The following is a 24,353-nucleotide window of genomic DNA, read 5'->3' as shown; positions in this document are numbered from 1 at the left end:
GTTATATGTAAAAGACAAGGAAAGACATAAGTAAAGATATGAACCTTAAAGGCGGAAATAATTTCAAAACTGCAAGCATAAATGTAGTTTGAAATTTTTTTAACGTGCAAAGAAATAATTATTTATGTCGTCAAAAAGTATAATTATGGGGTCCTTATCTAGTATAATATATGCTGTCTGTAGGTGAGTAAATGAGTGTTTAATATTACGGCTGTGTGTATTAATTAATAAAAAATTAAAAATGAATAAGACGTTTTATTTTAAATCTGCGTTATTCCAATTAAACCCCGGCCGGATGTTTCAATTTTGACAAGTTTTGAACGCCAAATAATTTCTCAAGAGGAAGAAGAGGCTCCTCTCCAAGAGTCAAAGACCATAATCTTTTACACAAATCCACCATTAACTGGAATGATCTGACCATTGACCCATTCACCACCATCACCAGCCAAGAATCCAACAAGAGGCACCACGTCTTTGGCTTCACCAATCCTTGCAAAGGGAGACTCTGCTGCTATCTTCTCAACCAACTCCGGGGTCTTTCCATCATAGAACATATCAGTGGCTATAGGTCCTGGAGCAACACAGTTGGCAGTGATTCCTGTACCTTTTAGCTCTTTCGCAAGAATCTTGACCATAGTTTCCACAGCCGCTTTTGATGCTGCATAGGTACCATATCCAATTCTCAAGGATCGGATCGACGAAGATGTCACGAGTATGATCCGACCACCACCTCCTTTCTTTAGCCTATTCGCAGCTTCCTTGCTGCACAGGAACGCTCCTCTTGTATTGACACTACGAGTCCATAAGAAACAAACAGAGTGTTATTGGATGCAACAGTGAAACTACACAGACAAAATCTCACCAGGGTTCAACAATGACTGAAACAAAGAAATTTCAGTTGAAAATATACTAAAGGAATCAGCTTTTTTTAACTCAAACCATAGCCCATTGTCCATAAGAAACAAACAGAGGATTCTTGGAGATTAAAGAATGCAGCAACATGGAACATTAATTGGATATTAAAGCAATCAGCTTTCTAACTCAAAACCATAGGCCATTGTCACATCTGACATAATTAATCATCCCACTTTGTTAAATTAACAAAAAGTAGTTTGCTTTATTAGGATTAAGAAGCTAACCTAATCAATGAAACAGTCTCCATTTATACCTGAAGATGCGATCGAAATCTTCGACTGATGTGTCTGCAATCGAAGGGTGGTTGGGATCGAGAATCCCAGCGGAGTTAACCAGAATGTGAACCGGCGATTCAAAGGCAGTCTCAGCCGCATCGAACATCGATTTCACCTGGCTTGGTTCAGAGACATTGGCTTGAACCACAATGGCTCTTGGTCCCTTTCCTGTGATTTCTTCCCTAACTGGGAAAGCGTTGATCTCAGCCACGGCACGCTCGGCGTCTGCGGCTTTAGATGTGTAGTTGATAACAATCCTCGCACCGAGTTCAGCTAGGTGGATAGCTATAGCTCGGCCAATTCCACGGGATGATCCGGTGACTATGGCGACTCTTCCGGCGAGTGGAAGCGGCGGTTGTGTAGCCATGAAAACGATTCGAGTTAGATATGTGTTAGTAGCAATGGAAAACAGGTGGATTTATATAGATTCGTTTGACAAATCACCCTCTTAACTCAGCCCAATGTTACCGTTTCAAAACCTGATTTACGTACACGCATGAAGTAGAAAAGACTAAATCAACATTATGATTTAAAATATTACATGTGATTGTTTGGCAATTAATGCTTAGCATTTTACTTGTTTTTGTTTTGTAGTAATCTCTCAAAATTAAATGTTAATGTAATTACAAAACATATTTTATTCTTATATATTGTAAGAAACTATATACACATTACAGAGATCTGACACAAGTATCGGGATCATGTGCAGGCAAGAAATTACTATGGTTATCGATAAATTATACTCATAGGTTTAAAGCCATTTTCTTCTAGGATCATCATTTATTCGGAATGGTCGTCACGTTGCTCTGCTCACGCTTGGACTATTCTATATGAATATGTGTGTATGTGTGTGCTAATTTTAACGATATTTATATTGATATAATAAAACATTTAACTAAGAAAAAAAATCGAGAAATTGTCACCAAATCGAACCCCATTACAATCAGAAAATGATATGATAATCTGACTTCGAGAACGAAAGCTACAATCGAAACCCTTCACGACAAGAGAATTGTTCTTTACTAAAATATTTATTTTAAATAACACCACACCATATGTAAGGTAATATTCTCCTGTCGTTAATGAGGGTTTATTTTAAAAAAGTTAAAAACAATTATTTTTAATATGTCAAACAATACTGATTAGCTTTAGTCTCTTATTTATAATGACTAATATAAGTCTGAAGTCTATACAATAGTTATCATTATAGAAAAACGGTACTACAAGATAAGTTCTTCATTTTGCATACAATATTAGAACTTATCTCCTGTTAGAAGACATTTTGCGAGACGTCTGTATCCTATCAATTAACGTTTTCAGTTGCAGGTAGTTGAAGTATATATATAACCAAAATGAGACGGAACCAAAATTTAATATTCGTAACAAAAAAGTTATGTATAAGAACATAATAAAACCGTCTCGAGAGAATTCAAATACCGTAGATGTCTTTTGTTGAAAATCACACTGACATAAATTCATACATGGACGTATATGTATTAGGCCATCTGCAATACAGCATCTTTTACACTAATCTTGGGTATAAAAAAATAGAAAAAAACTCAAATAGTAGAGGAATAAACGGATGAACGGTCTTGAGCATTAATCTTGACTTATATATATATTTTTCTCTCTTTCTTTTTCTTACCTCATTATAATATTATTACCTAATTATAATATTATTATAATTACTTTAAGATCAGTTGTGCCATTGGAGATGCCCAAGTACTCTATTCACATAATAGCATAGACACTACTTCCGTGCCAATTCTGAAGCATTTATGTATTTTTCTTTTTATTATTCTTATTGAACACTGAATTTTTTTGGGTCTATTAAACATTTAAACTACTCAAAATTATAAATTAGTATTAAAAATAAAGATCTTGGAAACTGTCAAATTATACCTATAAAATCAAATTTCAAATTGCCTCGTGTCTTCATCATCGGCTGACACTTGACAGTATTCTAGCTGCTAGTTGTAAGTAATTTAAAATTAATTATGTCATTGTAACATTGTTATTTATTAAGAGCTATTGTTTTTTTTTTTTTTTTCTTTACATACTGATCAAAAAACAAATCGCAAACTCCGTATTTTTTACTTCAACGCTAATTGTACCGAAAACTATATGCGTGGACGTACACGTAATTATTGGAATTATTGTGCTCAAACATACTTTGATAGGCACTTCCAGTGTACATTGCTTAATTATAACATCACATGGCCACGTTTTCGGTCAAGGCCTTCGTGCACCGGCTCAACCGGTTACTTCCATAAGCTGACTTGATTTTGTTGCCAATATCTAAATCCAATTAGCAGCCATCAATAATCAGTTTTTAATTTTCCAGGTTTTAAATACCAAAAAATCAGTTTAACCCTAAATGGTACAAATTTATCAGAGAGGCATAGTAGTGACAAAACTGTATCAATTATATGTCATTACCAAGATTGAATAACATGAAACATGATGTTAGTTCACCCAAGAGTCTTTTTCTTTCTTTACATAGACAGTTTAATGGAAGTTTCCCACTAAGAACGTAGATGTTATATAATTAGGCCGGTCTTTCGAATGGTAAGTCTATACCATCCTAAAACAAGTTCACTTATGTCGATTTAACAGTTGGCTCTAAGGGACCCCACGGCGGCGTAATCTTGATAGCAGCCTCCAACAACTAACTTAGCCTCCCTCATATGTCTCATCTTTAGGTCTCTGTTTGTTTAATTTTTTATTCTTGCGATTTGCGAATACAGTATTTAACAACTCTTCATTATTTTTGTTATTATTCTGATTAATAATATATTGAATGTATGAATCATATAGAAATGTGGCCTTACTTTATTAAGCTGCTCTATCTTGGAATTTGCTCCTAGTAAAGATGCTCTTATAGGTATCGACTCGATGAATATTCTTTAAAATAAAAAGTATTAGTTGATCAATTATATATTAGGATCAGTTAACCGACGATCTTTTTTGAGATTAACCTTTCTTTTCATAAATATTAACCAAATTTCAGTTTTTGGTTTATAAGATTAACCAATGGTTGTGGTTAGGCTGTCAAAATTGTCCACGAATGATTCCTTCACTAACCAGGAAAAAAAAAAACAAACAAAACAAAAGAAAAAAAAAAGATATGAAAGATTTGTCCAAAGTGAACAATCGTTACGTTACATATATACTGGTCACTACTATACGAATACGAATTTTACATACTTACATGAATACGAATTTTAAGTTGATATCTTTAATGTGTTTAACTAGTTACATATGATGATTTAATCAATTTTTTGGTTAAAGATTTAGTCATATTCGTTTGTTCTGTTTGTTTTTAGCAAGGAGATTTAATCATATTGCTCTTTAAAAAAAAAAAGATGTAATCATGTTGTTGTAAACTAATTAATAATATTAATACGTATTGAAAAACAATGGTCTACGAGGTTTCTCACATGGTGTTGACAATTTAATGATTTATGTTAAAAGTTTTATTTTCTGTCATTGCGTTTTAAACATAAAGAACTATTAACCTAAATTTTATAATATTTGAAAATTTTAGAACTTTTAAGAGATTAGTTATAAATATGTTACGTGCAACACAATTTCACATAGTAATGTCCACGTCGCAGTAAAGAGCTAAATAACTGACATTCCATATATCATTATAACTCTCTGCTGCTTACGAGTCCCGTTTTACTTAAGAACTAGCTTACCCATCAACTAATACGAATGACAAATTATATTAGGAAAATGACAGATTAACAGAGCTTGTTTAAGTTATTAATATCCAATTAATAAACAAAATACGACATCTTACAGTTGTCACAGATCTAACGAAAACGTGAACATAAAAGATCATTTATTTGAGCAAATTATATCAACTTATCAACAATTGGAATATGAAAGAATAAACTCTCTTAGGCACTAACGTCAAGGTCTCTACTCCGCAAACTTTCTCCGACGCCGGTGTAACTCCTACTCACCAACGGTAGAATCTCTTGTCTCTGTATCTTCTTTTAGTTAATTTTTCTTTAAGTTATTTAAGCTTTTCCCTGTCTTTAGTCTTGTTACAAACCCCTTTGGCCTCCTTAGATTCCGGCGACTTTTCGATCAGCAGTGACAAAGGGCAACAGTGGGTTCCGGTTAACCCCTGCACCTTGTCTCTAATTATTTCAACCGGTTTACCAGATCCACGAATATCCGACATGCACAACCTCCGATTGGGATGTTGTTGCACCCCTGAAAAATCCTCTATTGAGGCACCAAGCTTAACAGGCGAGCTCCTCTCTGGACCACTAGCCAAGCTTTATCAGGTGGAGACGTTGGAGGCACACGACGTCCCCTTTTCCATGTCAAGAACCCAACTCTCCAAAATTGAACTGTCGGTGTGGATACTCGATCAAGCCCCTTACAACAACTCTGGCTTGCTTATGCTGAAGGTTTGTTCACCGGAGATGCTCAGTCTCTTGCAAACCTATTCATCACTCCGTACAACCGCCGCCGCTCACTCAATTTCGCTAGGTCAACCATCATGTTCTTCGATGTTCTTTTGGTGGGCCTTTTCCTTATTGTCGGCCCATTACGCTTTCAGCATGCTAAGCCCATGAACACAAAATCCAGGTCAAAATTTTCTGAATATTTTCTAAGTCTACTTTCATTGTCTCTTCGTTATCTGGGCGCTAAGGACAGAAGTTTCCTTATACATCGTATATCGATAGCTTTGATGTGGGTCTATGAATGTCAATGGCAATCCCTCGTATAAAGCAACCCGTCGTTTATCAATCTTCATCCTAGCGTTTGGCTATTGGGAATCCTGCCTTTGTTTTCAAACAACATCAATGGAGAGAGGAATATCGGCATTATGACTCCGCCTCTACGGAGCGGTGGTTACCAAAATTTCCTCAACCCCATGTTTCCATATCTCGTGATCTCTGAGCCTAAGCATGTACAATCTACCAAATTCAGGGAAATCGTCCACACAATGGTTGGTCCAGCTCTAAACCTCTCTAAGCCCAGGTACGAGAATTTACTTCTCTTGTTGACGCCCAATTTTAGCCAATGATGTGGTCAAGTTTATGAACTCTGTAGATTCCATTTGAGTTGTAAAGCATCATTGTTGTTGTGGCATCTCTCTCATTCCTTGAGAACCTTGGTTATAATATCCCTTTCAGTTTTGACCCATGAATCCTATTGCTTGATGTTCTTTAGTAATTGGATACTATCTCCAATTGGTCCGAGTTTAGTCTACGACTTTGGTTTGATCAAGGTCTCTTTCTACTCTATGGCAACTCTACCAAACATCTTTAAGCCCCAGAGCTCTGCATACCTTGCTCGAAAACTTGTCAAGCTACTACCTCGTGTAGGCTTCCTCAAACCGGAGAGAAGTTCAGCTTTGACTCCTTTATTAACGCTAACCAGTCTGATGACAATGGCAATCTCCTCATCCGTTGGCTTGTCCATGGAAGAGCTATCGACAATTTTGATCTCACATGTACCAAAACTCCTTTAAGAATTTGGCTCAAAGCTCTCAAAAACCTATTGCCGATTAATCCTATCTTTTCTTTGTTCTTATGTTGTTTTGGCATTGGGGAATGCCTCTTTATCTTGTATTCTAAGCTTTGCTGTAAGAACTTTGCCTGTTGATTAATAAATGCAAGTTGTTTGACAAAAAAAAAAAAAAAAAGATCATTTATTTCCTGACTCGTATGCTCTTCGTACCATGTCTTTCTCGTTCTCATCATTTTTTTTGTTCTTTTCTTTTACTTATTTATGTACACCTTCTTCTTTTCTTTAAGCGACAGACCTGAGCATTATGTATCTAAAATTGTTAACGATCCAACTTCTAAATCTTTAGTAAAATAATGTGGATCTAGTTTATAACTATTATCATCATTATCGAGTAATGATAATAATGACAGTACACTTCAAAAGTACTATTTATACCACAATGACTACATTAACCACATATCGTAGTGATCATGATTTTCGTACCAAAGTACTGCTGCAAGCGAAATCTAGAGATAAGGACATTGAAAAAGAAATTAAAAAGTCAGTTGGAATTTTATTTCAGTATTGCATAAGAGAGTACCAATATCTAATTCATGGTGGCTATGCCCGAAAGGGCGTGAAAAAGAGCTTAGAGTCTTTCCTTTCTAGGGCTAAAGTAAAGTTAATTATCTTTATAGACTTTCTAGTGCACTGCTATAGAAGCTTCCTTCTTAATTGATAAAACATTTCCTTAATCCCATTTACATGTGATCTTTATATCATTGGTGCTTGTAGCTGTCTTAATTTTTGAAAATGACTAAGAAAGTAAATTCGATGATATCTTAATTTGTGTGAGCTATTCTCTTCACTTTTTAACCCTTTTTCTCACATGTTTTAATTTACAGGGTAGTTTTTCTTATGATAGCAAGAGATTTTACGTGAAGCACATGACAATTAGTTCTGTGAATGATTTAAGAGCTATATAATTAAATAGATATATCAAAAGCAAAAGGAAGAAGTTACATAGAAAAATTGGTGTTTGGTAGGGGATATTGTGGTAGAACAAAATCCAAATATTAAAAATTCTGAAGTTATGTATGACCTTTACGGATTCTCAATTTTTAAAAGGTCATGATCAGTCTGATCCATATATAAGGTTGAAACCTCGTCGCAATTAGATCAAATTCGCCAAGCTCGATCGTCTTGTTGACTCATCAGCATTTAGTTGTAACGAGTAGAGCATTTGTCTAATTAGAATTAATATACACCACTTAAACACTAATACCAAAACCAGAATTTTATGAAAGAAGTCAGTTTAACTCATCACAACATCGATAATTTCGGTTTTCGTAAACATAATATAAATATCCTTGGAATAAATTAACTTAGTTTTCTAGCATATATGGGTATTAGGTAGTCATTACTAAACTCATACATTAATCGCAAACTTTTCCAATAAAAAAACAGCAGCAAAAACTTTTTAAATAACTGTATACGTAAGAAATGCGCTGAGCATACATCAACATTTGGAGTTTCATACTTGGAAATCAGAATCACTTATAATTAGTTAGTTTTTCATGAAGTTGAAAATGATTTGATCAAATAACCAATGACATCTCTTAGTTATTGACTTATTGTATACATGGTTTATGTCAACGTACATAGAGTAATTTAAAGATAAATTACAGTGAAAATATAAAATTTTGAAAGTAATAAAATATAATTACGTCAATATTTGCAAGTTTCGCAAAAAAGTAGTCTCTAGATATATAATATATTTCCTTTTTAGAAACAAAGCATGTACTGTACGTATGTTCATTTAAAATTTGCTAATAGCAAACATCCAAAGTTGGGTTAGTTCTCTCGCATTGTCTTATAAACTTAGTATACAAATTTTCATTATTAAAAATGTTAGAAAAGGTGAAAAGAACAATTGAATGACAAAAAAAAAAAAAAAAAACTTTTCTGTAAAAGTTTTGAAATCTATTAATTTTGAATTGAACAAAAAAAAGAAAAAAAGAAAAAAAGAAAAAAAAGAAGGGATTAGAATTAACCTGGTCCATAGGACGCATTTTCTTAATGGGCCTGTTATTTCTTGATGGACTGAAAATCAAATTCTGTTTCTGTTGGGGGTTTTGTAAAGACTCTCCAAGGAAACCCCTTGACTTTGTGGTGGCTTCATGACATAGGGGTGATGGAACAGAGTTAGGTAGCACTGGGCACGGACTGAATCACGACATTGACTGATGGATCAAAGTCAGAATACGACGAATTCACAATGGCTGAAGCTTCGTCGAGGAAGATCGGATGCGAACTATAGGTTTTTGGGTTCTCCTGCGAGAGATTTTTTTTTTTTTTTTACTGAACGTCACGCGCTCGCTTCGACGAATCGCCGGAGAAGAGATCATACGTAGATCTTTGGAGCCCAGATGATCTGATCGATCCATGCGAACGAAGAATCAACAAATCATCTTCCATCACGCTTCGTCTCTCTAGTGATCTGGTTTTTCTAACCAAAGTAAAATAGATTTATGTAAATTAGAAATTATTGATTTCGTTTTACTCAGACTAATGAATGAACCAACTCAACTGTGCTACAGATATCTGATTGATTTACATGCAAAATAATTCATTTTATTATTTTAGACCCCCTTCCTTCTGCATAGGTCCGCCACTGGGTAGGACCACTCATGCACTTTTTGTTCAATTTTTTTTTTTTGGTTTCCTCACACATCAGTTTTATATAAAAAAAAAAGTCAAAAGACACAAATTAAGCTCTAGTCTACGATTAGAAATTAAAACCAAAGCAATTTCTTGTCAAGAGCAAAGTCTTAAACAAATATTTGTTTTTCCTATCTAAAGCTTTCATCAAAAATTGTCTTAATCAAAACAACTCCATAGTACCACATGATATTCCAGAATGACTTGGATTCTGTCGCCAGTAGTGTCTTTAAAATCTAACAAAAGTTTCCCTCCGACTTGGCTGCATTGTCCATAAATTGCTTCAAGTTCACGCCTTCTAAAACAGCAAAATTTCAGGGTCTGTCAGTAACTATGCCTAAGATAAACTGAAACAGAATAATATTTGAGGTTTTGATTTACCTCAAACAATGTTGGTCACACCTTCCAAGAATCCAGCTTGGTCCAACAACAGGACAAGTTGTGCATCACTTCAGATAAAAGTTGCACTTACCAGTATTTTGACGTCAGTTTGAAAAATGGACTTACCGGAATTCTGACATCAAGTTTCTCAAACTCATCGCATCCGATGATTTTGATCTTCAGAGATCGTGACCATATCCTCGAAAATGGAGTTCTTGGTTCATTATAAACCTCATGTGTTGTGACTTCAATAATCGGGTCCTTTAACAAATGATTTACATTTTGTTGATATAAATAATTTACATTGATTTATTTTAAACAGATGTTAATATACTGAATATTTACATCATTTTTTAAAAATGATGTTAACATGCATTAGTTACAAAAAGTGATCTAAATTTTGCATGGTTAATATAAATGATGTGAATATTTGTTAATGTTATAATAAGTGATATATTAAATATTTCTATCAATTATAAATAGTTGATGTTAAAACTAATATCGGTTTGACTAATCAATTTTAGTAATTATTTGATCTACATAAATCGATGTTAAAATTAATTTCAATTTTATAAATAACTTTGATAATTAAGTCATTTACATAAATAATTACAATTAAAAATAAAATTGAAAATTTTCTCCAAATAAAAATAACCGAAGAAATTGTGTTACAAATGTATAATTACAAGAATAATAATTAGATAAAAATAGTTGATCAAAACAACAAAGTACTAAGAGAAACCTCGTTTATCTCCGTTGATACTAATACGGCGTAAGAAAACACAAGATATAAGTAAACTTTGTATTCTATGGTTTTACCTCTTCTCATCTTGCACTTGTGTTATTCTGTTATGTATGGAAAACCATCTGAGAGCCAGACACAAATTACATTGGCGATCATATATGTATGATTAGTTTGGATACTATGCAGATTCGATATTGTGACGACTATGTCAACTCACTTAGAAATTGATAAAACGGTTTATCAAAAAGGGATGAAACAACAAAATTAAGCAACAGTATGGCTCTTTAGCAGGAACGACCATGCACAAATTATTTTGCTACTTAACGTGAGATAATGAAGGCTTCTATAACTCGATTAAGAGATTTGGATGATTGACGACAAACAGCTTGAACTCATCACCACTAGCAATCGTAGTCATATTGGTACGTTATAATATTTGTGAAGGCGGCATCATTGAGGGCTTTGTCAAAATATAAGAAAAATGGAATCCAAATCAACTGTTTTTAAAAACAAATACAATGGTCTACTCTATCCCTATCCATGGGCGTTCACCATATATAATTTAATAAAAAGTACATCTGTACTTTTTAATTATAAAATTAACTAATCTTATAAATGTAAAATTGAAGTTTTTGTTTGTCATGGTCTGCCTTTGTCTTGGATCATATGGGGTGGTCGAAAACATAAACACAGAAAACATAGTTTTTTAAAATCAAAAATAAATCATAAGTTCCCGACTATCTGTAAACCATAATGTAAAGTACAAAGTTAAACAGCAAGTTGTTTCCCCTATTAATACAAAAAATGGAATCTTAACGACCCACTTGACGATATTTAATTATACCATTGCATTTTAGTTTCATCCCCCAAAATAATGTAGGCTGCTTCGATATTATGTACGAAGATGTATTCACCCAAATTTCTATAAACCACCATTTTGATATTTGATTCTCTCTATACATCCCCGAGGTCATATTAACGATCTATGGGTACGTACATCATTAACTCCACTTGATTGATTTTTTTTTTTTTTTTGCATTAAGATTCTACTAAGCTACTAATAAAGTAATTAAACCATTCAACCCCCATAAAAACAGAACGATTATATAAATAAGACATATCCAACCAACATCTTCACTTCGATCCATAATTAATGAATAATGATATTAAGTTATACGAAGAAAAAAAACGACAAATTAATATAGAGTTTACAACAACGTCAAACCACTATCTGTCAACCACGTGAGGTGCACGTGCGTTGACGGGGACCGTGAGCAGTCGAAGACTCCCTCTTCGTCAAGCACAAGGCCACAAGCCATCGCTCTAATTTGTTACCCTAATTGCTTTAATTAATTAAATTATAACAATCCTAACTATAATTAATAACCCTCTTCCTTTATCATATTAATTAATCAACTACTCATAATCTCTCTATCTCTCTCTTTCACTCAACCCTTTCTTCCTCTCAAGATTTGTTTCCATAACCATTAGATTAACTTTTGTAGGGTTTTTTAATTTCGTTTCCTAATTCATGTACCCTCCTAATTCCTCTAAGTCCACCGCTCCAGACGGCGTCCATGCAGATATCAATCAATATGACTCAACCGCTGGAGCCACCCGTGATTTCTCCTCTCTTGGCTCTCAAACCCACCATCCACTGCCTCCGCCGCGGCAGCAGCAGCACAATCCCAACGTCGTTGGCCATTACCTCTCCGGCGAACCATCTTCCGTCGGATTTGATTCCGGAGCTTCTTCTTCTTCTTTGTTCCGACACAGAAGCTCTCCGGCTGGATTCTACGACCAACATCTTCCCACTGATCCCAACGGTAACTTTTCTTTTTTACCCCACCAAAGGGTCTGCTTCTTAAATTAATTTGAATTTAATTTAGAACTGAATCTAGCCGACTTATATTTACAGATTATAATACACATATGAATAATTTTTCTTTAGTGAGTTAAACTTTGTTTTTACATATTAGTAATTTTTTACACTATTGAATATATTTTGTTTACATTATTTCATTTTTAAATTTTAACCCTAACTAATTAAATAAAATCCATAATTGTGTTCGTCAAACAATTATTTTTAAAAAATATATATATATATATGTTATTTTATATGATATATCCATAAACGAGTAAATTGGTTTAGCTAACGCGTAACTTTGACTTACTGTAATGGTAGTCTTGATTTTGTTTCGATTAATAGAAAATGTTTGGTTTCTCTCCGTATATAAAGGAGATACGACTTTTGTTTTTTCTTTTAATTAAAGAACAATATGATGATACCATCAACCACGTAACTGAAAATCTATTAGACATGTTAGTTTTCAAAATATCTTTCTAATAGATATTTGCTTCACTTAAACAGTTAATCTATCTTTAGATCTTAATACACACTTTTCTCTTTCATTTTCTGACTGGAGAAATTAACCATTGCTGATCATAATTAGTCACATAATATATATACATTATATGCATGAATAATCAAATACGTATTTCCGAGAGTGGCAAGTTGTATGTTATAATAATGTAATTTAATGCAAATAGCGTGTAATATAAAACATGCACTTGCCAAAAGTATATGATAAAAAAACGAATCGTTGCAAAAAGAAATGAAAGGTATATAGTCCACTTGAAAATATTATATCCATCCCACTTGCTCTTTTCTTCTGACAAAGCAGCCATGAGGGCCGACCCTGCTGACATGGCTTCATGATAGTCACTATGTTGATTTTTTGGATACGCCTACTTGTCATTATATATAATCGAGTTATTACTATAGTGTTGGTTGCCAGTAATACTTTATATTATTTTTGGGCAATTTGATCGTCGGTTCAGTGTATCCATTCGGTTTACTTTCCCCTGTAATCCATGTGCGAGCCCCAAGAAAATTTACCCCTCTTGCATTATTATATACACACATTACAAATACAACACACTAGTCATATTTATAGAATAATAATTGGAATTCGAATAGTGAATATTTCTAAAGATTCTTCTCATGAATTGTTATTCTCTACCGAATTGGAGATAAATAAAATAGAAGTAGAGACAAAGGAAGGGGTCCTCGAGTCTCTCTACTCTCTAAAGACGACCCATTCTCTTCTTTGTCTTATACATTTTAAAAAATCGTACTGGTTATTAAAATACTGAGATATATAACATAACCCTACATTACTACATTACACATTACATCTCTTTCTTTCTCTTTCGATCAAGATTTGTTAATGGATGAGGGAACAGGTTTTTCTCTAGGACGGCCGAACGGAGGATACGGCGGCGGTGGAGGAGGAACAGGAGAGAGAGGGCCGTCGAGGTTGAAGTCGGAGCTAAGATTCTCCGGCGGGAGTAGTAGTCATCAAGAACATAATTCTCTACCGCGAATCTCGGAAGTTGAAGCGGCTGCGGCGGCTATAGACGGTGTCGCATCGAGTAGTATGAATTTTGGAAATGATCATACTAACAACTGGGATGACTCGTCTTCTCATATCAGTTTCACCATTGATCAACCCGGAAAAAGGTCCAAGAACTCCGACTTTTTCACCTTAGAAACTCAGGTATTTTCTATGCGCGCGGTTACTCTATGTATTTATGTTGTATGAATACTTTTTAGATTAGTTACTTGTTGTTATACAAAAGAGTTAATAATTCTTGGATTCTTCTATGTAAAGGGGGAAAAAGAGTGAATATTCCTAAAGTTTAGTGGTATATTGTGTATTATTAGTTTGCTTAAGCTTAGGGAAGGTTTATGATTGATCTATACTAGGTTCATAACATGCTACGAAATCATATAATAGTGTGTGTCATATAATATGAAATCGAATGTGATCATAGCCAATTAAAGTTCATGTGTGTAGAAGCCAAAGTTGAGTGGTTTTGTGTAATACATATAAGAGAAAGCGTCCCTAGGAGAAATAGCTTGGGGAGGTTTATGATTGATTTATGTATATTGTTCATCACTAGCCTTTTGCTACCAAATTTTGCGTTGAGTTTAATTAACCATAGATATATGTTGGTTTGGTTAAGATATTCCTTTAGTGGTTTCATTAATTTCATAGCAATATATATGGTTTTGATTTTTTTAGTTTAGCATGCCGCAAACATCTCTGGAAATGGCGAGAATGGAACATTTGATGAACATCCCAGAGGACTCGGTGCCTTGTAGGGTTAGGGCCAAACGCGGCTTTGCCACTCACCCGCGCAGCATCGCCGAAAGGGTTAGTTTTATTCTATCATTTTGATTGTTATTCTTGCATAAACCCATGATTTATTTGGAAATTAAAGAAAACAAGAGTATAAATTTAGTTTGTGGGTGTGTGTACGTCTATATAGGAGAGAAGAACAAGAATAAGCGGGAAGCTGAAGAAACTACAAGAACTGGTGCCCAATATGGATAAAGTAAGGGATACTAGTTAATGTTGATTTAATTTTGATGTAGTCTTATAAATTTATAATTAAGGTTTGAAAATATTGGCAGCAAACGAGCTACGCAGACATGTTGGATTTGGCTGTTGAACATATCAAAGGTCTTCAGCACCAAGTAGAGGTGCGTCCTTATATATCAATCTATGTTGTGCAAAGTGACATTTTCTCAAATGGAAGTAAAGGTATATATAAATCCTTTGTATACGTTGAGAAAATGTTACCATAAAGCCAAATTATAGAATTTTATAAACATAATTATGGTAATATATATATATATATATATATATATATATATATATATATAGTGGTCACTTAAGTGATTCATGGATCAATATCAATCTTTACTCGGACGTACTTTCTTCCCACTGCGAAAATTACATGACAACTAATAAGTTTTGAAGTAACTCAAGGTGTTGATCTAAATCATGGGTGATCATGTAAGAATACATTCATTTGATAATGGTTTGTGTTCATGCATGTGAGAAAGTGTTAAGAAAAATAATGTCATGATCTCTTTGTTCTAATAATAGTGTTTGATTAGGTTCACTTAAATTATTTTCAGCTATTAACATTGATTTTATTATTCATAATCGAAGTACATTAATAATACTCTTCTAAATTAACTTTCATAACATATAGAAGTACTAGCTATAAGAATTATGCATAATTGCTCTACTGAAGCATACAGATAGATGGTTATAATATTTTATAAACATATCATTCACTCAATCAATGCATTGATCTGCGTCATGTTTGTGGTTAGATTCTGAGAGGTCCCATAAAACTCACTCACATGTTATGTTCTTAATTATTCAAGTATGCATAGCTAGGAAAAAGGAATCAATTTGAATTTTTTGAGAAAAATCAAACCAAACAAATGGAAAATGAGATTTCAAAACATAGATGGAGCTAGTATGTATAATATTTCACTCACTTACGTACGTATATATTGTTATTTGTTCAAGTGCAGTCACTGGAAAAGGGAATGGAGAGATGTACTTGTGGGGCATGCAAGAAGCGATGATCATGAATGATATGTTTCCAAGTATGAGTTACAAATAAAGAATAGAAGAAAAGGAAGCAAAGGAACCAATTCAAAAGACACAAAGAGAAACATAGCAAGAAAAAAAAAAAACAAATATTTTGGAGGTATAAAGAAAGAAAGAGTGATGATGATGGATTGGAGTTAATGAAGGTGGTTTTGTCACTCTCTCAGATTAAGACTTGACCTTAATTGTTAACTTAAAATTCCATTAATCGATTTTTTTTCTTCTTCATCTTCTTCTTTAATATTGGTTAATCTAAGCTTTAGAGCAAAACCCATTTATTTGAGATTCGAAAAAAGATGTGCCTTTGTGTATATATATAGCAACTCAATCCTAATTTTTGATATGTGAACGAAATCTCATAATCATAGTGTGGTTTCTCAACAAATGTATAAATTAAACCCTAACTAAACCAAATATCATATTTTGAAGAAGAAGAAGAAGAAAAATAAATAAAAAAAAGTTAGGAATACCACTACTTTTCCTTTTTAATATCAGTAGAAAATTCAGTGGCTACCATTTATTTCATCATCAAAAGAATTTTTTTTCTTCTTCTTTTGAATAACAATTTTTATAGAAAATTAAATCTCTTTTTTCTTCAACAATAAAAGAATCAGATTTTGTTTTTTTTTTAACAAGAAAAATATTACAATGATGGAAATATTAATTTCATGCGCAAAAAAAAAAAAAAAATAAATAAACATTGATTGCGCTCTCTCAGTCTCACAGAAACAACAACCTAATAAAAAAGCCTACTCCATTGATCTCTCTCTCTCTCTCTCTTCTTTCTCTTCCTAAAACAAAGGCGTTATATTATACAGAGAAGAAGACGATCGAGAGAGAGAGATGTCGGACGACGACGAGAGAGGTGAAGAGTACCTCTTCAAGATTGTTATCATCGGTGATTCCGCCGTCGGCAAATCCAATCTCCTCACCCGCTACGCCCGTAACGAGTTCAATCCCAATTCCAAAGCCACCATCGGCGTCGAGTTCCAGACTCAGAGCATGGTCATCGACGGCAAAGAGGTCAAAGCTCAGATTTGGGATACCGCCGGCCAGGAACGCTTCCGTGCTGTTACATCTGCTTATTACCGTGGCGCAGTCGGTGCTCTCGTCGTCTATGACATCACTCGCAGCTCCACTTTCGAAAACGTCGGTCGCTGGCTCGATGAGCTCAACAGTATGTGTTTTCTTTATTAGATCTCCCCTCCCCCCCCCCCCCCCCTAATTTATTTTGAGTTTTGCTGCTTCGTTCTGTGAGTGAGATCTGTGCGGTGATCTCTATTGGATTTGGATTTGGATTTGATGATTAGGTGTGAATATTTAGGATTGAATCATTGCGATAGTGATGCTGCTAATGAGAATGTTTAGATCTGAATGATTTATGAAGATGATGACTTCATTAGACTTTGATTCAAAGTCAAGTCAAAATTCATTAGGTTTTCTAATTAGATCAGAGATGTAATGATTGTTTCCAAATTGTTCAGTTAAGTAGAATTTGTGATGTAACATTGGATCTATATATATATATATATATATACTCTCTACTGAGCTTTAAAGATTGTGATAAGTTTGGGTTTATGGTGAATCTTGATGCAGCTCATTCCGATACAACAGTAGCAAAAATGCTTATTGGAAACAAGTGTGATCTCGAGAGCATAAGAGCGGTGAGCGTTGAGGAAGGCAAAAGCCTTGCGGAGTCAGAAGGTTTGTTTTTCATGGAGACATCTGCGTTGGACTCGACCAATGTGAAGACGGCTTTCGAGATGGTTATTCGCGAGATCTATAGCAACATGAGTCGAAAGCAACTGAACTCTGATTCTTACAAAGAGGAACTATCAGCGAATCGTGTTAGCTTGGTCAAGAACGATAACGAAGGAACAAAGACTTTCTCTTGCTGTTCGAGGTAACAACATCTTTGTATGGTTTTCGGGTTGAATCGTGTTCTCCCTTTAACTTATATAGAAAAAGACAAAGAGACATTATTTTAGCTCTCAGTTTGAATGAAGTTAAAAGAAGAAGAACGAAAAAAGGATTTTTGAGTTTCTTTGTTACAGATACAGAAGAAATTGGATAAGAAGTGTATAAGTTATTTATGTACTACTCTCATTTCTACTTCCTACTTTGTAACTTTTGTAAACTTACAGAGTTGTTATATCAATTTTTATATTTTCCAGTTGCTCTTTACAGAGTGTTATATCAGTTTTTATAGTTTAATCATAATGTTGAACTTGAATCAGTATACTAGAAATTGTATTTGATTTTGATTCTATTATTTTTTATAAATAGAAGAGTTGAATAGCAATTTGAGATCAATTATTTTGAAAAGTTATATATTTTGCAATCGGCATCACAAAAATGATCATGTCACAGTTTTGTTTTGTATATATAGTAACAAATACGTTTAAAGTAACAATCATGTTTATGTCACTTCACCATGTTAATACGCGTTTGGTAATCAACAATTGTTTCGTCTCTGTCTTATTCACATTCAGACATTCTAAGAAAGTAAAAATCATTGAAAGTCTGCATATACCAATATATAATTAGTATGAACAGTTTGTAACTTAATTGTGGAAGATCTTGGTAATGATGACTACTACTAGGTTGGAACTGAAAAAAAAGTCAGCCTCGGATTTAATGGGTTCCCACCCACAAATTTAGCAAAGGATATTAAAAAAACATGTTTATATATTTTCATTTTATTATTCTCCAAATTAGAAACACACATAAAATAAAATAAAGTAGAAAACAATTAAAAAAAAAGTGATTATTATTATTATTAGGGTCTCTTATTGTGACCTCCAGTGCTTAGCCATCTCGAAACCATTCTTACCATAATGATAATCTTCAATGGTCATATCAATCTCAGCTTGAGTATTCATCACGAACGGACCGTATTGAACCACCGGTTCACCAATCGGTTCTCCAGCTATCAACACAAACCTCAGTATCTTCGAAGATGACTTGTTCCACGCGCTAACACCATCATTCCCTGGTCCGAAAACCACAACGTTGTGTGCCGAAACAGGGGAAGCGTTCGAGGACCCGAAAACGCAGCCACCTTCACCGCTTTCTAGAACGTAAGCAAACGCGTTCCATGATTCAGGAACGTTCTGGTGGATGTGAGCTCCTGGTTGGAGAGTAAAATCAAGAAACATAGTAGGCGTTCTCGTGTAAACAGGGGATTGAATTCCCATTGATTCTCCTGCTATGACTTTGACTTCAACACCGTTTGCCTCAGCTCTTGGTATGTCTGAATGCGACAGTTCTTGGTAGTTTGGTTCTATCCTGTCGAAACCAAGTCAATAAAGAAAGAATCAGTTTCCGGTTTAGAAACTCCAACTATGTATATGGATTATGGAATATGAGAGAGTTGGTTTATTTACATTTTCTCATTGGAGGAAAGATTGATCCAAAGTTGTAAACCTTTGTTTATTTCTTCTTCAGGCATTTCAGAATGAATGATTCCTCTTCCTGCAGTCATCCACTGTAAAAAAAAAAAAAGTCAAGAAGTTTTTTTAAGTATTTAAAATCGTTGAATATTGAATAATTAAAGTGTTGAATCTGATTTTTTTATTTTGTAAATACCTGAACATCACCAGCATAAATTGTACCCTTATGGCCTTTGAAGTCTTGGTGAGTGATTCCTCCCTAAACCAAAATTTTTAATTCGTATAAGATGATTTCAAAAAGTTTTAGAAAAGATTCATAATCACAAGGAATGTTTTATTTAATTACCTCTAGTACGTACGTAACAGTTTCAAAACCTGTTTATCATAATTTCCACAAAATGTTAGAGAACATTAGGTAAAACATAAAAAAAAAAAATGGTGTCTATGTCATCTATATATGTAATGTGATATTGACCTCTATGAGGATGATCAGGGAATCCAGCTGGAGGCGAAACTGCTCGAAAGAAAGAAGAAAAAACAGAGTAAATACTTGTTTTATGATGGAGAATAAATAAATAAAAATGGTTGGCTTGCAAAGGCAATTTTCAAGAATATACCGGAGAATTCATCTAGCATCAAGAATGGATCCAACAACTTTTGCTCACTCCTGAATTCATAAAAAAAAAAAAAAAAAAAAAACCAATAAAATCTCTCAAGACTTGACAAATCATTGAAGAAGAAGAGAGAATAAGGAACCTGGAAATGCCGCGTCTAACGACGGCTCCATCACCTTCTTTCTGAAGCTTAGCGAAGACTTTCTTGATAACAGGTCTTGACACGAAATCTTGGGAAGAAGAAGACATTGATCTGATGTTGGTAAACCTAAATGAAAACAAACCTCCAAGCGAATTTGCTCTGTTTATAGCAGCAGCTCTCATATACTTTTAATAAGGTCTCCTCTTGAGTTTTTTTCTCGGTGCTAAGTATAAAGCGAATTTGGATGAGTGTGTGTTTTGGGTATGTGATTCTGTGTGGCTATTTATAGAGAGACTAGAGAGAGGATCAAGACGGCTTTGAATGGTTTGTGGGGTCCTCCTAATTGGGCTTCAAAAAAAAGCATACACCGCCGCATTGTTTGGAACCTACACGGGATGCATTGTGTCATCCTTACGTCATTATGATCCAACCTTTTGAATTTTCAGATATAAGCTTTGTGTTTACAAGTTATATTAAAAAAAAAACAATTTAAGCTTTTATCTCCAAATATTGAGTAATTCGCTAGTTTCCACTCTGGATTTTGATTTTATTTTTCAGTATGCCATATTAAAAAAAAAAATGGAATAGTCGAATGATCTATTAACAAAAGTATTTTATAACCAACCTATATTGAAACTGAAACTTTTTTTTCTTTTGGGTAGAGGAGACAAAGTAAAAAAGTTTTTGAGCGCTATGAGAGAGTGAAAAAGTAACAAGACTTTAATGTTTTTAAATTCTTTTTTTTTGACCAATCCAATTTGATAATTTCGGATAAATCCTCAATTATAGAAGTTTTAAAATATGGATTATAACCTCGAAGACCAGTTCAAAAGTGAAACGAAATAAGAGATTATCTCTAGACTTTCTAGTACTAAGCCAACGTGTAACTTGGGGACATGACACGTGTAACATTTGCATACATAGTCACATATGTAACCTTGACGTCATCAAAATTTGGGGGTACACAAACATATTATCAATTTATCATCTAATCTAATTCGCATGAATTAAAAAACTGGCAAGTAATGCGTTCGCATTTAGAAATATCAGAAACAAATAAAAATGACTCAATGCTAACGTCATTGGAATCAAAGTTGTCACTTTCGATAGGAATGATTTGGCCATCATCAGAAATGACTCCGTATTCTTTTTCTTTCCATCAGAAACATTAAGGAAGAATCGAATTGCTTTTCTCTTTTCTTTTTCTTTTTTCTTACATTTTTGTGGTAAAAAAAAAAGTAAAAAAGAAAGATCATATTTCATCACCTTGTCAAATCTTATACTTGGGAATTTGCAGTTTATCATTCTTCATCGCTAGACTAGATCGTATCTCATTTTGGTTGCATATATAACATACATTGTTCTAAATGATCAGAGATGTAGGTAGAGACACTCTTGTAGTTTCCCTTATTCGATGTCTAATGTCGGTATCGCTCGACTCTTAAATGATAAGTTTTTGCGCTTAGATTGGCTTTCCATGATCAGTAGTCTTTACCACACTTAGAGCCTGCATGGATGACTTCCCTCCACGCTTTTGCAGTTTGAAGCCACAAAATAGCTAATCCAAGAAAAAAAAAATTGTGACATATAATATGCCTAAGCAATACGTGTGCTTTAAAATATACACATAGACATTAATTATCGACTTAATGTATATCGATGAATTGTTTTTTTAACCTTTGCCAAAATAAAAACTATATTAAGATGGACCCTTTCCTAAATATTTTAGAACATCCAATTATTACACACTTCCTCGTTTCTGTTTGCCAGTAGGCTACCTAATCATATGGAAAAAAGGATAAAGTTAATCTAATTTTTAAATTTATGAGTGATATACTGATATGTATGTAACTATATATTTTATATATAAAAAAGCAACTATATATCTATGAATGAACGAATCAAAAACATTTAATTCGACAATTTTTAATATGTTATTGTGGCTAGTTAAAAAATGATCAACTAGACAAAGTCACTCTCTTAGTGCTAACGAAATTCATTCGTCATCGAACCTTGAATATATCAATAGACAAAATATATGGAACAAAACCAATACACAACCACGATTTGACTAAAATTTAATGTAATTATCAATCATTATGACAAAATAGGATTGAGAATAAAATAGGAAAATTGGCTAAAAAATTTATAATTCACCAACTAACCTCTCTAACCATGAAAAGATCATATACTCTATAATATATATAATAATGACAATTCTAACCTCTTGCCAAATTAACAGTTCCACTCGCCCAACGAACTGTATATGCATGTATTTTCTATCTATATGGACATATATCTTTGTCATCTCTCATCTTTTCTCATTTTTTTTCTTTCTACTCTTTCATATTTTGCAATAATTTTCTTTTGAACACACTGTTTTGATTTCATAAACTCAGTTAAAACCATAGATTTTTATTTTACTGTACAGTGATTTAAAGATATTAGGAAGATAAAATTTAGTTCATAAATTATTATATAACAAAAATATTCATCATATATAGAACACAATAACATTCTATTCCATTTAAAAAAAATATATTTCTCAAGTTTCAAATTACATAAATTGAATTATAATTATAAATATATGCGATTTATAGAGTATATCGTTTATTATCAGTGTTTAACTCAGTTGATGTGGTTTGCATATTGTATCTTTTAGAGTATATTTTTTTTTGTTGTGCATTTATTTTGGTCGTTAGAGTTATTTATGTTTTATCTCTTATGGTTAGCGTTTGACATGGTTGCTTGGGTTGCCTATGTTATATCCTTTAGGGTATAGCGTTTGTTGTTGTTATGCGTTTAATGTCATCTTTTGAGTTGTCTATGTTTTATCTCTTATGATTAGTGTTTGACATGATTGCTTGGGTTGCCTATGTTGTATCCCTTAGGGTATAGCGTTTTTATTATTATACGTTTAATTTTATCTTTTGAGTTGTTTATATTTTATCTCTTACGATTATTGTTTAACACGGTAAATTGGGTTATGTTTGTTGTATCACTTAATGTATAGCGTTTTGTGTGTGTTTAAATTTATGTTCCATACCATTTCTTTTTCTATATTATTTCATTTACCGTATCTATTTTTTGTATAACATTTCATTTCAAAATTCACGAATCACAATTTTTTATTTTTTTACAATGCATATACATATATATATATATATATATTTGAGTTTGAATCTTGCATATCATATATTTTAGTCCTAGACTCTTAGTATAACTTGTTCTTATTATAAAAACTATTCATCAATTCAAATTTTCAACATCCGATTTTAAAAATCCAAATTATGTCAAATGTAGAAAAAAAATTCTAGCTTTTTATGATAAATTTCAAAATTTTAATTATTTCTGTTAAAAAGATATATGAAATCAAAATTTAAACGGGTATGAATTATTTAATCAGATAAAAAAATATATTTTTTTTTCTCAGAATCAGATATATATATATATATATATCATATATATCATCTCATACTCCAACACTCCTTTAAAATGCGCGTGTCATTCACAATTACCCCTCTCTTGTCATTTTACACTAGCCAATGGTTACTCTCTTAATTTTTAATGTTAGTTGGCTATATTCTTTGTTGATTTTTTTGTTTTGGTTATGGTGCAAATTCGCCCAATAAAATACCCATTAAGTCGTTCAGTTGACATTTTTACTCTACAATATAGGTGCCTTCACAACCAACAACACTCATCAAATAGAGCTATGAACTGTATACTAAAAAGCAAAGCCATGAGAAATCTACATTATCTTATAAGTATGTTATAATGGGATCATTATATATATATATATATATATAGATGTTTCATCTTTCACAAGACTAGGAAAAAAAAAAAGACACTACTTTGAATGCTTCTTGTTTAATGGAAAGTTCTAAAGTCAAACATCTAGAAGCTCTTTGGGTGGTGTTTCCACTATTTTCTGCATTTGTGGGATCTTCTTCCCCACCCATCTATTGGACAAACCCACAATCCCAAAACACACAAACACACTTTCTCAGAGATGTATACATATGTAGATAATATACTCTCTTTTTTTTATTTTTTTTATTGATTTGACTTTGAGAGGATTTTTCTTTTCAGTGAGTCTTACTGCACTACTTTAGGCCAAAAAAAACACTAACGCAATATTGCATTTCTCTCACAAGCTAATTCATGATCTATCTGTATAGCAAAACCAAAGCTAAGTAGTTTTATGATGATTTAA

The 24,353-nt window shown here is 33.2% G+C and overlaps 4 protein-coding genes across 5 annotated transcripts; 2 read left to right on the top strand and 2 right to left on the bottom strand.

The window, feature by feature from the left end:
* Positions 1-253: 253 nt before the first annotated feature.
* Positions 254-1,988, bottom strand: LOC104793247 (NADPH-dependent aldehyde reductase-like protein, chloroplastic). Its single transcript, XM_010519567.3, has 2 exons — positions 1,169-1,988; positions 254-792 (listed from the first exon to the last, which is right to left on the bottom strand). Exons 1-2 carry the CDS (start codon positions 1,555-1,557, stop codon positions 384-386), a joined length of 798 nt encoding a protein of 265 aa, XP_010517869.1. The 5' UTR covers positions 1,558-1,988; the 3' UTR covers positions 254-383.
* A 9,927-nt stretch (positions 1,989-11,915) lies between these two features.
* On the top strand, positions 11,916-16,215 carry LOC104793246 (transcription factor bHLH129-like). 2 transcript variants are annotated; one of them, XM_010519566.3, is made up of 6 exons: positions 11,916-12,338; positions 13,759-14,072; positions 14,601-14,732; positions 14,848-14,913; positions 14,993-15,061; positions 15,911-16,215. In XM_010519566.3, the coding sequence occupies exons 1-6, from the start codon at positions 12,044-12,046 to the stop codon at positions 15,962-15,964; spliced, it is 930 nt and encodes a 309-aa protein (XP_010517868.1). In that variant the 5' UTR covers positions 11,916-12,043; the 3' UTR covers positions 15,965-16,215. The 2 variants fall into 2 exon arrangements, with proteins under 2 accessions (XP_010517868.1, XP_087310977.1); XM_087454851.1 differs by having other exon boundaries at positions 11,917-12,338; positions 14,993-15,122.
* A 371-nt stretch (positions 16,216-16,586) lies between these two features.
* On the top strand, positions 16,587-18,162 carry LOC104793245 (ras-related protein RABA5c). Its single transcript, XM_010519564.3, has 2 exons — positions 16,587-17,166; positions 17,586-18,162. Exons 1-2 carry the CDS (start codon positions 16,833-16,835, stop codon positions 17,894-17,896), a joined length of 645 nt encoding a protein of 214 aa, XP_010517866.2. The 5' UTR covers positions 16,587-16,832; the 3' UTR covers positions 17,897-18,162.
* A 497-nt stretch (positions 18,163-18,659) lies between these two features.
* LOC104793244 (pirin-like protein 2) lies at positions 18,660-20,460 on the bottom strand. The gene is made up of 7 exons (XM_010519563.3): positions 20,138-20,460; positions 19,999-20,048; positions 19,857-19,895; positions 19,728-19,756; positions 19,578-19,640; positions 19,376-19,476; positions 18,660-19,277 (listed from the first exon to the last, which is right to left on the bottom strand). The coding sequence occupies exons 1-7, from the start codon at positions 20,317-20,319 to the stop codon at positions 18,779-18,781; spliced, it is 963 nt and encodes a 320-aa protein (XP_010517865.1). The 5' UTR covers positions 20,320-20,460; the 3' UTR covers positions 18,660-18,778.
* Positions 20,461-24,353: the final 3,893 nt, after the last annotated feature.

The sequence above is a fragment of the Camelina sativa genome, chromosome 6 (genome assembly GCF_030686135.1).
Source record: "Camelina sativa cultivar CO46 ecotype springtype chromosome 6, ASM3068613v1".
NCBI classification, from domain to species: Eukaryota; Viridiplantae; Streptophyta; class Magnoliopsida; order Brassicales; family Brassicaceae; genus Camelina; species Camelina sativa.
This window is presented reverse-complemented; position numbering and strand designations above follow the sequence as displayed.